This window comes from Felis catus, chromosome A3 (assembly GCF_018350175.1).
Source record: "Felis catus isolate Fca126 chromosome A3, F.catus_Fca126_mat1.0, whole genome shotgun sequence".
Taxonomy (NCBI): domain Eukaryota; kingdom Metazoa; phylum Chordata; class Mammalia; order Carnivora; family Felidae; genus Felis; species Felis catus.
Genome location: NC_058370.1, coordinates 64,080,718 through 64,096,044, shown reverse-complemented (window position 1 = coordinate 64,096,044; position 15,327 = coordinate 64,080,718). Strand labels below are relative to the sequence as shown.

General features: G+C 37.1%; 1 protein-coding gene across 8 annotated transcripts in view; it reads left to right on the top strand.

The window, feature by feature from the left end:
• PREPL (prolyl endopeptidase like) overlaps nucleotides 1-15,327 on the top strand; it is a 65,956-nt gene that overhangs the window by 39,357 nt on the left and 11,272 nt on the right. For all 8 annotated transcript variants that reach the window (XM_019827131.3, XM_045054165.1, XM_011281041.4 and 5 more), the window contains 3 exons: nucleotides 6,593-6,790; nucleotides 8,863-9,038; nucleotides 11,838-12,054. In XM_019827131.3, coding sequence (XP_019682690.1) covers nucleotides 6,593-6,790; nucleotides 8,863-9,038; nucleotides 11,838-12,054 — 591 coding nt within the window. The remainder of the gene's footprint in view (nucleotides 1-6,592; nucleotides 6,791-8,862; nucleotides 9,039-11,837; nucleotides 12,055-15,327) is intronic.

Genomic DNA, 15,327 nt, shown 5'->3' with positions numbered 1-15,327 from the left:
CATGTTTTCCCAGCACCATTTGTTGAAAAGACTGTCTTTTTCCCATTGGATATCACTTCCTGCTTTGTCAAACATTAATTTACCATATAGTTGTGGGTTTATTTCTGGTTTTTCTTTTCTGTTCTGTTGATCTATGTATCTATTTTTGTGCCAGTACCTACTGTTTAGATCACTACAGCTTTGTGATATAACTTGAAATCCAGAACTGTGATGCCTCCTGCTTTCCTTTTCTTCTTCAAGATAGCTTTGGCTATTTGGAGTCATTTGTGGCTCCATACAAATTTTAGGATTGTTTGTTCTAGTTTTGTGAAAAATGCTGTTAGTATTTTGATAGGGATTGCATTAAATGTGTAGATTGCTTTGGTAGTATAGACATTTCAACAATATTTTTTTCCGATCCATGAGCATGAAATGTCTTTCCATTTGTGTCATCTCTAATTTCTTTCATCAGTGTTATAGTTTAGAGTTTTCAGAGTCTAGATGTTTTACCTCTTTAGTTAGGTTTATTCCTAGGTATCTTATTATTTTGGGTGTAATTGTAAATGGGATTGTTTTCTAAATTGCTCTTTCTGCTGCTTCATTATTGGTGTATACAAATGCAACAGATTTCTGTAGATTGATTTTGTATCCTGCAACTTTACTGAGTTCATTTACTAGTTCCAGCAGTTTTTTGGTGGAGTCTTTCAAGTTTTATATTTATAGTATCATGTCATGTGCAAATAGTGAAAATTTTACTTTTTCCTTACTGATTTGGATGCCTTTTATTTCTTTTTGTTACCTGATTGTTGTGGCTAGGACTTCTAGAACTCTGTTGAATAAAAGTGGTCAGAGTGAACATCCTTATCTTGTTCCTGATCTTAAGGAAAGGCTCTCAGTTTTTCCCCATTTAGGATGATGTTAGCTGTGGGTTTTTAATAAAGGGCCTTTATTATGTACAGCTAAGTTCCTTCTAAACCTACTTTGTTGAGGTTTTTTTTTTTTTTTAATCATAAATGGACACTGTACTTTGTCAAATGCTTTTTCTGCATCTACTAAAATGATCATATGGTTCTTATCCTTTTTCTTACTGATGTGGTGTATCACGTTGATTGATTTGTGAATATTGAACCACTGTTGCAACCCAGGAATAAATCCCACTTGGTCATGGTGAATGATGTTTTTAATGTATTGTTGGATTCGGTTTGCTACTATTTTGTTGAGGATTTTTGCATCTGTGTTCATCAGGGATTTTGGCCTGTAGGTCTCTTTTTATGGTGTCTTTGTGTGGTTTTGGTATCTGAGTAATGCTGTCCTCATAGAATGAATTTAGAAGTTTTCTATTTTTTTTTTGGAATAGTTTAAGAATAGGCATTAACTGTTCTTCATATGTTTGGTGGAATTCATCTGTGAAGCTATCTGCTCCTGGCCTTTTGTTTGCTTTTTTAATTCCTGATTCAATTTCATAGCTGGTTATCAGTCTGTTCAAATTTTTTTATTTCTTTCTGTTGCAGTTTCAGTAGGTTGTATATTTCTAGGAATTCTTCCATTTCTTCTAGGTTGTCCAATTTTTTGGCATAATTTGTCATAATATTTTATTATTGTTTGTGTTTCTATGGTATTTGTTGTTATTTCTCCTCATTTGTAGTTTTATTTAGTTGGGTCCTTTCTCTTTTTTTTCTTGAGAAGTCTGGCTAGAGGTTTATCAACTTTAGTGATTTTTTTTCCAAAGAACCAGCTCCTTGTTTCATTGATCTGTTCTATTGTAGTTGTTTGGTTTCTGTATCACTTATTTCTGCTCTAATCTTTATTATTTCCTTCCTTCTGCTGGTAGTTAGGTTTTGTTTGTTCTTTTTCTAGCTCCTTTAGGTGTAAGGTTAGGTTGTTTATTTGAGATATTTCTTGCTTCTTACAGTTGGCCTATATTGCTGTAAATTTCCCTCTTAGAACCACTTTTGCTGCATCCCAAAGGTTTTGAACCATTGTGTTTTCATTTTCATTTGTTGCCATGTACTTTTTTTATTTCTTTTATTTCCTGGTTGACCCATTCATTGTTTAGGAGCATGTTATTTAACCTCCATGTATTTGTAGTCTTTCCAGATTTTTTTCTTACAGATTTTTTTCTTTTAGTTTCATAGTGTTACAGTCAGAAAAGATGCATGGTATGACTTTGATCTTTTAAAATTTGTTGAGGCTTGTTTTGTAGCCTAATAAGTGATCTGTTCTGGAGAATGTTCCATGTGCACTTGAAAAAAATGTGTATTCTGTTTTAGGATGAAATGTTCTGAATAGATCTGTTAAATCCATCTAATCCAGTGCATCATTCAAAGCCATTGTTTCCTTGTTGATTTTCTGTTTAGTTGATCTATTGATGTAAGTGGGGTGTGAAAGTGCCCTACTGTTGTTAATTATTACCAGTTAGTTCCTTTATGTTTCTTACTAACTGTTTTATGTATTTGGGTGCCCCTGTGTTGGATGCATACATTTTATAATTATTATATCTTCCCATATTGTTCCCTTTATGATTGTATGGTGTCCCTCTTTGTCTCTTGTTACAATCTTTGTTTTAAAATCTATTTTGTCTGATACCAGTATTGCTACTCCAGCTTTTCTTTGACATCCATTTGCATGATCAGTGTTTCTCCATTCCCTCACTTTCAATCTGCAGGTGTTTTTAGATCTAAAATGAGTTTCCTGTAGGTAGCATATGGATGGGTCCTGGTTTTTATTCATTCTGTCACCCTGTGTCTTTTGATTAGAGCATTTAGTCCATCTAGTTTTAAAGTAATTGTTGATAGATATGTATTTATTGCCATTTTTACTTGTTTTGTAGTTATTTCCGAAGTTTTTCTCTGATCCTTTCTTCTCTTTCAGGGTTTGCTGGTTTTCTTTAGTGATATATTTGGATTTCTTTCTTCTTTATTCTTTGCATATTTATTAGTAGTTTTTGATTTGTGGTTACCATTAGTTTTTTATATAGCCTCTTCTGCTTATAGCAGAAGTCTATATTAATTTGATTGTCGTTTAAGTTTGAACCAGTTCTTTACTCCTCCCCTCCCCAAGTTTTAGATATATGGTGCCATGTTCTACATTGTTTTATTTTGTGAGTTACTTGACTGATTCTTTACAGAAATATTTATTTTTACTGGTTTTGTGTTTCCTAGCTTCATACTATCTTTTTTTGGTCTTTCCTTTTCACTCAGAATCCCCTTTAATATTTCTTGCAGGGCTGGTTTTATGGTCATGAACTCTTTTAGTTTTTATTTGGGAAACTCTTTGTATCTCCTTCTATACTGAGTGATAGCCTTCCTGGATATAGTATTCTTGGATACAAGTTTTTCCTATTCAGCATTTTGAATACATCATGCCACTCCTTTCTGGCTTGGAAAGTTGCGCTGAGAAAACCACTGATAGCCTTATGGGGTTTCCTCTGTATATAACTGTCTTCTTTTGTCTTGGCTACATTCATTCATTCATTTATTTTTAATGTTTGTTTATTTTTGAGAGAGAGACAGAGTGCAAGTGGGGAACGAGGAGAGAGAGAGGGAGACACAGAATCCAAAGCAGGCTCCAAGCTCTGTGCTGTCAGCACAGAGCCTGATGTGCAGCTTGAACCCACAAACCATGAGATGATGACCTGAGCTGAAGTCATACGCTTAACTGACTGAACCACCCAGGCACCCCTTGACTTGCTACTTTTAATATTTTTTCTTTATCACTATATTCTGCCATTTTAATTACAATATGCCTTGCTATGGATCTGCTTTTGTTGATTTTTATCCGGGGAGGGGGTGGTGGTTCTCTGTGCATCCTGGATCTGGATTTCTTTCTCTTTCCTTCTCCAGATTAGGTAAGTTTTCATCTATTATTTCTCAAATTCTCTGCCCCCTTTTCTTTATCTTCTTATGGGACTCCTAGAATACAACTGTTATTATGTTTGATGGAGTCACTGAGTTCCCTAAGTCCATTCTCATTTTCCATAATTCTTTTTTCTCTCTTTTGTTCAGCTTGATTACTTTCCATTACTCTGTCTTCTAGGTAATTAATTCGTTCCTCTGCTTCCAGCCTGCTATTCATTGTATCAAGCACGTTTCTCATTTTGTTTATTGAACCCTTTATCTCTGGTATATTATTCCTTATCTGTGCTAATAGTTTTTACCGATGTCCGCCATTCTTTTCTCAAGTCTGGCGAGTATCCTTACGATCATTGCTTTAAATTCTTCATCAGGCATATTACTTCTATGTTTCACTTAAATCTCTGGCTTTTTGTTCATTTGAGACAAAGCGTGTCTTCTCATTTTGTCTAAGTTTCTATGCCTATTTCTGTGTGAGGAAAGTCAACTACGTCTCTTGCTCTTGAGGGTAATGGCTTTATGAAGAAGAGGTCCTGTAGTGTCCTGCAGTATAATGTCTTCTGTTCTCCAGGGCCTGATGCTTCCAGGAATGTCTTCAGTGGAACATCATATCTGTAATTTATTCTATATCCTCTCTTTATTCCCTGACCCTTTTGGGCTTTGTTACAGTGTTTTGAGTCATCAACACATAGAATCAATACTACATTATATATTAGGTTCTACTTAAAGAAAATTTTATAGATCAGAGCCTTTCATGAACTGGATAATACTGATTAATATGCAGGGACAATGGCATACATAAAGGACAAAATCTTTAAGTCAGACTATATTATAAAATATTCTTGTATGTAACATCTCCGCCTAGTAGGCACTTCATTAAAAGATCTTTTTAAACTCCATCTGGGCAACAGAAATGTAAAATCCTTAATATATTTGCCTCCTATCTTTGGTCATCATATTAGCAGTTTTTCCTGGTAATTTTTTTTCGCAAAAAGAAGCTATGATAATTTAATTGGTTATGATACTTAATTTAAGCAAATCTTGGGGAGATTTTTTGCTTTGTACTACTATCAGTTCACATGGAGGCATTTGCACACTTGGGCCAGTTTTCTTTCAGTGAGATAGATGACTACGATTGCTGGTAGGATGCTAGCGCTGAACCTGTTTCTTTCGTGTATCAAAGAAATATCTGCAGATCACCTAGCCAATTTATCATTATTCTTGGGTGCTGTCCATTAACATACCCAGATAGTACTGCAGGTTTCTCAATAGGAAATGCGGTTTAAGATATCCTTGAGATGGTTAACATTTATTTCTGGACAACTAGAACTAGACAAACTAGAACAGTTTTTGTTATGGTAAAACTTTACCCTTGGTCCCAGTACTTTAAGAAATACACCCAAAAGAGTTATTTATTGGAACCACTTGGTTTGAAACTATGACCACTTACCACATGGGGCACATGGAAACTCTTTTAAAGTTTCACCAAAGGACAGAAAAATTTGTGCCTCTGTGGACTTAGGCATCATGTACCCTCTTTCTAAGACCTGGTTACAGCATGAGTAGTGAGAAGCGGTGGTGGTTTTTCCCAGCAAGGTCTCCATTTACTCCCATTTATGCTTCCAGACTTCACAACTTTGTTGTGCCACATGCTTCTTTCCGTTTTATGGCTTTCACTTAAGTAGACAGATTATCCTTGAACATAATTCTCAGTCTGAGGACAGTAAATTAGGAACTCTCTTTGAGAGATATTTTGAATATATATCCTTGGAGTGTTTCAGGAAGATAGATTCTTTGGACTAATAGTAAGACATATGCTCTGTGAACATAAACTCTGGCTGTAGTTTCTACAGGTCAGATGATGCACTCTTTATGCACACAGCCCCCACCTACCCTTTTTGAATAATGCCAACCCGTGACATTGCTGTGCCAAGACCTCTGATTTTCTTTCTACAATTACTCGGGAAAGGAAAGGCAATTTTCTTTTAATGTTCTGACTCTCGGTACCATTTCTTATATTCTGCCAGCCGGCTTACCACAATTCTTTGAGAGGTGTAAGAGGGATGTTAGTGGCAGGCTTGAAACTGGACCCTGCTGCTCTGAGAGAATAAATTTTGATTCCTTTCCTTTTTTCTTAAAGTGAAGAATCCTAATCATAATAGCTGTGAGTTTCTCAGAGTGTATGTGCCAGGAAAGGTTTTGTTCTGCACAACAGTTAGCCTGGGGGCTGAAGTTAGAAACAAATTGTAAATGCTTTAGTGCTGCTGAGTGAGTTTGTAGCCCTGGCATGATAACTGTCACCACTGTGGCTGTCTAGGCCACAGGGGAAGGGCTGGTGGGTAAATCATTAAAAAAACACCTGAGCGAGATTTCATGTTCTCTGAGAACGGAGATCTGGAGATGTTGCCGGGTTCTGGAATTATTATTTGATTTGCTCTTATTCGTAACCATTTTACTATTCACTTCCCAAGTTTATACGCAAAATAAATGGCTTTATTAAAGGAGATTCTGTATAAATCCAGAGTCATGATAAACCATTTTCCTATAATTTTTCCTTATTTTATTGGTCATTAATGTGGAGTCCTGTTCATTTGTTACTTGAAATATATTCTGTTGTGCTGAAATAATAGTTAAATGAGGAATTACTTATAATGGATAAAAGTAAACGTGATGTCCGCATCATCTTGTTTGTAGCTGACTCAAATTTAATTAATGATACTTAGTGTGTAGATAAAGAGTAAAAATAACTTTTATTTCTTTAGCTTCCTCCTTGGGCCTGTGGATTCATAATGGATACAAATTCAGACCCAAAGAACTGCCCCTTCCAGCTTTGCTCTCCAATACGTCCCCCAAAATACTACACATACAAATTTGCAGAAGGCAAACTGTTTGAGGAAACTGGGCACGAAGACCCAATCACAAAGACTAGTCGTGTTTTACGTCTAGAAGCCAAAAGCAAGGTAAGTCTTTGTAATCCCAACTCTGAGCCCCCATCTACTGCATTCATACTACTTGTCAAGCATTGTGCAGTTGCTGCTGGTGTTACATTAGCATGGGTTTCTGAAGTGAATCTCACATACCACAGTAAGACCCAAATGAGCTTAAGGGATCCATGGATTTTTTTTTTTTTTTAATACTCCCGTATTTATTTTAACATGGCTTAGAAAATTTATAGCTAGCATGTCAAGTCATTGATTTCATCAGGGCTTGTTAACATTTGAATTTTGAATTTGAATTTTGAAAGTTGACTTCAAGAAATTGTCAAAGTTGGTTTCTAGGTAATGGCAAAAAATTGTGAAGGTGGTAAGCAGTTGACTAGAGTGCTTGAATCTAGTAGGGAAGATGATTGATGTTGAAGGAGTAAGTGCTAATGTACTGACTGCTGCAAAGGACGCCGTGTTGAGTACAGTGGAAACATGGCACAGGGACCTTACCTAGGCTGGAGGGATCACTGAAGGCTTCTGAGAAAGTGATGTCTCAGGTAAAACCTCAAGGATGATTAAGAATCTAACTAGAAAAGGGGCAGGAGGAATACATTTGTGTAGAGGCCTGAATTGAGGGAGAAATGGTGCTTTCAAGAAGTAGAAAGGAAGGGGTGCCTGGTTGACTCAGTTGCAAGAGGATGCAACTTTTGATCTCAGGGTTGTGAGCTCAAGCCACATGTTGGGTGTAGAGATTACTTAAATAAATTTTTTTTTAAGTAAAGGAGGACAATATAGCCAAAGTGTAGAGTAAAAGAGGTAAGACTGAGGGCAGAGTGAAAAGTATAAAAGAAAATTTGTGCAAGTGGGGAACAAATTAATAAACTGTGGCCTTTGGATTTAAGGAATTTTCAGACCTTGACCTATCAAACATCAGATAATTTCATATGTGTTGGCAATGAATTATGACACAGCCTTTTTGTCTTTATGAATTTTTTTCTTCGTTGATTTTCTTTTAAATCTTTAAGTGTATTTTTTTAATACAAGAGCAATACACATTTCTTAGAATAAATACAAAAATGCAGAATGTACAAAGTTTAGATGACTACTTTTCAGTCCCATTTGCTGTACCTCTTAGATATAATTATTGTTTACCATTTATTGTATCACTTTCCAGATTTTTGTGTTTGGTTTTTTTGTCAACAGAATATGTTTACAGGGGCGCAGTCGGTTGAGTATCCGAATTCAGGTTAGGTAATGATCTCACGGTTCGTTAGTTCAAGCCCCATATCAAGTCCCCCACTCCCAGCGCAGAGCTGGCTTCAGATCCTGTTCCCGTCTCTCTCTCTGCCCCTCCCCCTCTTATACTCAAAAAGAAAAGAAAAAAAAATATATTTTTAGGCTTTGTTTTGCTTTAGAAATGTGTAACTATACCATATACCAATCCATCAAAATGTTGTAGTTATCATATCCTAAGTGGAAAGAACAGTGAAACTAAGTGAAATTCTGGCGCTTAATGGTTGAGGATTCTGCCTATAGAGGACAGAAAATTGAGCAGTTAAAACTTCTTTAGTCAGCCTATTTGTAAATACGCAAAGATGTGAAATGTCAGTATCTAGCCATAGGTGTGGGGAAATTATGCTAGTACGTCTAATTTTGGTAGCTATATTTTGACTTAATCTTGAAAGAAAAAAATTACAGTAATAGTAGGTAGTAAAGAACTCTTCAAAATCACTTAACTGTCTTGGAAAGCTGCATTTCATAAAATGTTTTCAAGCCTGAGTTTTGCTGCTCTTTTCTAGTTAGTATTATGGGTCAGCAGAATAGCTAAAAGTGGGGATGAACCATGATGTATTTTTAAAGACCTTAACCATAACTCTGTTGTCCTTTTTTTTTTTTTTTTTTTTTAAGTAATTTCTATACCCAACGTGAGGATTGAACTCACAACTCTTTAAGAGTCACATGCTCCACCGAGTGAGCCAGCCAGGAGCCCCTCCGTTGTCTCAATTAAATGAAGTTTGTATTCAACATCAGTAAGCAATGCATAAAATTAGGGATAAACTGTTTTAAAAAACTTTTATTTACATTGCGTAGTAACTCTTCATTTCCAGGATGGAAAATCAGTGCCAATGACTATTTTCCACAAAACGGATTCTGAGGACTTGCAGAAGAAACCTCTCCTGGTACATGTATATGGAGCTTATGGAATGGACTTAAAAATGAATTTCAGACCTGAAAGACGGGTGTTGGTGGATGATGGATGGATATTAGCATATTGCCACGTTCGGTGAGTCAACACATTTTACCTGGCACATGAGTGTTGTGACAGATGTCCAGAACAATGCTATATCAGGGAGGAAAGTTTATTTTCTCATTTGTGTTATTGAATTTATGTATTCCTAAACATGTGCTGATAGAAGCTGATTTAACAGACTAGCTGATCCAGAAAGCAAAAGGGTAGATTTTTAGGATCTTGCACCAGATTTTTTTTTTTTTTTTTTTAATTCTATTGAGACCTCTCTTTACTTTGGGCAAAAATGAGACGTGAAAGCAAAGCAGTAGGTATATGGTAAATAACAGTAAAACAAGCGACAGCTTTGATGATCACTTTAGAATAGCAAGTATTTAGCACATTTTGAAATTAAGTCTATGAATGAGCTATTCTTTTTTTTTATATATATATAATTTATTGTCAAATTGGTTTACCCAGTGCTCATCCCAAAAGGTGCCCTCCTCAATGCCCGTCACCCCTTTCCCCTCTCCCCCACCCCCATCAACCCTCACTTTGTTCTCAATATCCAAGAGTCTCTTATGGTTTGCCTCCCTCCCTCTCTGTAACTTTTTTCCCCCCTTCCTCTCCCCCATGGTCTTCTGTTAAGTTTCTCAGGATCCACATATCAGTGAAAACATATGGTATCTGTCTTTCTCTGCCTGACTTTTTTTTCCACTTAGCATAATACTCTCCAGTTCCATCCATGTTGCAACAAATGGCCAGATTTCATTCTTTCTCATTGCCAAATAGTATTCCATTGTATATATATAAACCATTATCTTCTTTCTTTGTCAGTTGATAGACATTTAGGCTGTTTCCATAATTTGGCTATTGTTGAAAGTGCTGCTGTAAACATTGGGGTACAAGTGCCCCTATGCCCCTCAGCACTCCTATATCCCTTGGGTAAATTCCTAGCAGTGCTATTGCTGGGTCATAGGATAGATCTATTTTTAATTTTTTGAGGAACCTCCACCCTGTTTTCCAGAGCAGCTGCACCAGCTTGCATTCCCACCAACCGTGCAAGAGGGTTCCCGTTTCTCCACATCCTCGCCAGCATCTATAGTCTCCTGATTTGTTCATTTTAGCCACTCTGACTGGCGTGAGGTGGTATCTCGGTGTGGTTTTGATTTGTATTTCCCTGATGAGGAATGACGTTGAGCATGTTTTCATGTGCCTGTTGGCCATCTGGATGTTTTCTTTAGAAAAGTATCTATCCATGTCTTCTGCCCAATTCTTCACTGGCTTATTTGCTTTTCAGGTGTGGAGTTTTGTGAGTTCTTCATAGGTTTTGGATACTAGCCCTTTATCCGATATGTCATTTGCAAGTATCCCATTCCATCAGTTGCCTTTTAGTTTTGTTGATTGTTTCCTTTGTGGTTGCACCAGATTTTTAGAATTCATGTACCAGTCTGTGTACTCTGACTTCATTTTATTTGAGCTGTTTTCAAGACACAAATAATATTTTATGTTTCTGCTTAAAATCCTTCTCCATCTCCCTATCTCCAAAATAAAGTCCAAACTCCTTACTTATAGTATTTAACGTCCTAATGATCTGGCTTATCTCTGTAGTGAGATCTTTCATTACTGCCCAGACACACCCTGCACTCCAGCCCTGTTACATCCTTTCAGATGACACTTTCTCCTCTCTGCCTTTGCACATGCTGTGTCTTGATGTTTTCCCTTTCTTTGTGCGTCTCATATTTTCATATTCTCATATTCTTCCTCCAAGACTCGGATTAGGTATCCTCTCCTTCTTAAGCATGTTTTAAGAAGTATATACCCCTAACCTAATAAGTGGATGTTCTTTCTACTGTTTCTGTGATAACCTGCAGTACACTTGTGTGAAAGCAGCAACCACATGCTTGGCAGCTCTTTTCTTTCCCCCCAAAATTATGATCTTCAGGCAGGAGATTTTTGTGTGTGTGTGTGTGTGTGTGTGTAGATTTTTTTTTTTTTAAGAAAGTTTATTTGTGGGGCACCTGGGTGGTTCAGTCAGTTAAGTGTCTGACTTTGGCTCAGGTCATGATTTCATGGTTTGTGGGCTTCGAGCCCCGTGTCGGGCTCTGTGCTCAGAGCCTGGAGCCTGCTTCAGATTCTGTGTCTCCCTCTCTCTCCACCCCTCCCCCACTTGTGCTCTGTCTCTCAAAAATAAGTAAACGTTAAAAACAATTTTTTTAAGAAAGTTTATTTGTAATCTTGTATCATTTAACCTAATGATTCTCAGCTCTGGGTGTACAGTCATCTGAGGACCTTTTGCTTTTTTATATTTTTAAGGCCAGCATTTAGCACAATACCTGAGAAGCAGAAGCAGCAACTCAAAACAGATTTGTTGAGGGAGACCTGACTGGCTTAGAGCATGCTGAGTTTATTGATCCTTGGGTCATGAGTTTAAGCCTCATGTTGGGCATAGAGCTTACTTTGAATGAATGAATGAGTGAATGAGTGAATGATTGAGCAGAAAAGAGAAAATGACAAATGACTTATTTTTTTATAAAAACATATTTGTTGAACCCATTTTTGACTGTCTCTTATCAGGGATTGACAAATCCTTTCTCTGAAAAACTAAATAGTAAATATTTCAGGCTTTGTAGGCCACCTGTGGTCTCTGTTGTATATTCCTCATTGTTTTTTGTTGTTTTTTTTTTCTCCCAACCTTTAAAAATAAACCATTCTTAGCTCTAACGCCATTAAAAAAAAAAAAAAAAAAAAAAGGCCTCCAGGTAGTTGTTGCCCACCGGCTATTGTTTGCTGACCCTGAAATATATCATTAATATTTTTTTCCCACTAAAAATTTTTTTTGCCCTTTAATTTCAGGGGTGGTGGTGAGTTAGGCCTCCAGTGGCACGCTGATGGCCGTCTAACTAAAAAACTCAATGGCCTTGCTGACTTAGAGGCTTGCATTAAGACGCTTCATGGCCAAGGCTTTTCTCAGCCAAGTCTAACAGCCTTGACTGCTTTCAGTGCTGGAGGGGTGCTTGTGGGAGCATTGTGTAATTCTAATCCAGAGCTCCTAAGAGCTGTGACTTTGGAGGTGAGTATACTTTGTCTCTTCTATTTACAAAGTGGGAAAGTGGGAAAGCCCTAGGATGCTCTATAAAAAATATTTGTTATATCTTTTCACATTTCTCTCTCTCTCTCAAATATTTTTAAAGAAGTTGCTAACATATTTACTAGCATAGGGAGTATAACAAAACTTTAAAATTTTAAACACAGAATTGTAGCTCTGGGAGAACTTCTGAACTTAATCTAACTGCTTATCCTTTATTTATCCCTTCTTCCTGGACAGTGTTCTTTATTAATCATTGAGAATTTCCACTGAAGAATATTAATGGCTATACTCATTGACCATTTCTTATTTTTAAGAACATGTAGAGTTGGTAGAAAAGAGGCAAAGGATATATGACTCACCAGTTCCAGGGACTCAGGCAGAGCACACTGTGACTCTGGAATTCATGAAATCCGTTGCCTGTGCTGCCCATCAACCTTTTAGTCCTGGATGTAGGGGCTCTCTGTTTTTTAGATACTCCATTCTTAAAGGTTTTTAAGGGGTAGTTTTTCTGTACTTTAATTGAAATATCTTGCTTTATTCTTAAAAGTCTCTACAGTTGACCTTTGAACAACATGGGGGCCAGGGGCACAGACCCATCCCCATCCCCGTGCAGTCAGAAACCCATGATAAACTTTGGATTCCCCAAAAACTTAACTGCAAATAGCCTCCTGTTGAGCAGAAACTTTACCAATAACGTAAGCAGTCGATTGACATGTTTTGTATATTCTATGTATCACATACTATGTTCTTACAATAAGTTAGAGATAAGAAAATGTTATTAAGATCATAAGGAAGAGAAAAAAATGTTTGTACAGTACTGTGTGTATATCTATTGAAAAAATCCAGATGTAAGTGGACTTGCATAGTTCGAACCTATGTCACTCAAGGGGCAACTGTATAGTCTTCCTGGTGTCCGAAATTATGACGTTCTATTAAAGCTCATTTCATCACTGTGCCCCTGGTTAGGTACTCTAGAAAATAATGACCGGGATGGAGACAGCATGTTATTTTCAGGTTTCTTTTATTTTGAGGATGGGGGTATGTACACTGTGGACTTGTAAATAAGTGCTAAATAATCCTCATCTGTAAATCTACTTTTTTAAGTAGAAATGCTAAATGTAGAGGGGGGAGATCTATATACAAAGATAATAATAGCAAAGCTATTTACAATATAAAGAAAATACAACTGGTCTGTGACTTTTAGAAATTAGAAAGGAAATAATCAAAAAGTATATGAATATTCATCCCACGTTGCTCATTAGAGTCAACCTGTGAATATCCAACAATAGAGAATTCATAGTTTTAATTAGAAGTACCAAATACCAGCTCTACTTTAAGCAGAAAAGGGATTTATTAAAAGGTAGTGGGGAGGAGCAGGTATAGTACCAGTCTTAGAGGCTGCACAGCCAGAAACATGTCCAGAAGACACCATAAAACTGCCCCAGTGAAGCTATCACTGCCACCACTGCTGCGTACAAGTCCCCTCATACTGCCAGTGCTGCTTCTAAAATCTCAATATAAATGTGGCACGTTTGCCAGAGGAAATTCTCTATGGTCCCTACTTCTTTGAGTCACTAACTTGCCATTCAAAGTTTGGAGCGCGTTATGTCTGATTTGGTAGACCCAGGCCATGTAGTTATACTCCACAACTGCAGGGAAAACTAAGAAAGGAAATACGGGGCATTGAGTACCTCCGTAGTGAGAGGCAGGCTTTGCCTCATAAGGTTAGGGATAGTCTAAATGCAAAAAAGGAGTTCGGATTCTAGGCAGCTGGAAGGAACTGCGTTTACCTACTAGGTTAATGCCAATACAAGAGAAAGCTGAAAAGCACGTTAACAGAATACTATAAGCTAAGTGAAAAAAAGCAGCTGCCGTTTTACTAAATGTTTTAATACTGGTTATAAGCCAGTGAGTGATTTTTTTCTTATTTCAATTTGGATACTATCTAGACTTTCTTCAATCAACATTTATTACCCATATTTTAAGGTAAAATGTCCAACTGATAAAGTAGGGTTTACTCATGTATTGGGTTTTTTTTAATAATTTTTAATGGTGATAAAATAACAAAATTTACCATCTTAACTATTTTTACATGTGTAGTTCAGTAGTGTCCAGTATGTTCACATTGTTGTGGAACCAGTCTCCAGAACTCTTTCCACCTCGCAAAGCCAAAACTCTACACGCATTGAATAGCAACTCCCCAGTCCCCCTTCCCCTCAGAACCACCACTCTCCTTTATGTCTCTGAATTAGAATACCTGTACCTCCTGTAAATGGAATCCTACATATTTGTCTTTTTGTAACTGACTTATTTCACTTGGAGATATCCTCAAGGTCCATCCATTATTGTAGCATATTTCAGAAACTTTATAAGGCTGAATAATAATCTGTTGTGTCATTGTGTATATTTTGCTTACCCGTTTATCCACCATTGGACACTGGGTTGCTTCCGCCTTTTGGCTGTTGTGCATAATGCTGCTGTGACTATGGGTGTACTCCTCAAGATTCTGATTTACCTAGGGATATATTTGCTGGATCATATGGTAATTCTAAGTTTGATTTTTTGAGAAACTAGCATACCATCTGCACCATTTTACATTCCCACCAATAGTGCACAAGGGTTCCAATTTCTCCACATCCTTGCCAACACTTGTTATCACTTGTTATTTTTGTTTCTTTTTAATAGTACCCATCCTAATGGATGTAAGGGGCAGCATTTATTACTTTTATGTAAAATGTACACTAAGGCATCAAACTAAAAAATTGTGAAATTAGGGGCGCCTGGGTGGCGCAGTCGGTTAAGCATCCAACTTCAGCCAGGTCGCGATCTCGCGGTCTGTGAGTTCGAGCCCTGCGTCAGGCTCTGGGCTGATGGCTCGGAGCCTGGAGCCTGTTTCCGATTCTGTGTCTCCCTCTCTCTCTGCCCCTCCCCCGTTCATGCTCTGTCTCTCTCTGTCCCAAAAATAAATAAACGTTGAAAAAAAAATTAAAAAAAAAATTGTGAAATTAGAAGATAAACCCATATATATATATCTGAATACCTTAAAGGCCAGTTATAAATCACAGGCCCTAGTTAAGGACTGAGTAGGTCTGAGTAGTCTGCCTCCTGGGAATCAGCGTGGCTTCTTGACCTTTGTTCTCTCATGTCAGCATTTATATTCATAAAGTATATTTTTCTGAAATTCATTCTACCTATTTGTTAGTCAAAGTTTAAATTTCTTTGGCTTTGTGGGGTTTTTTTGTTTGTTTGTTTGTT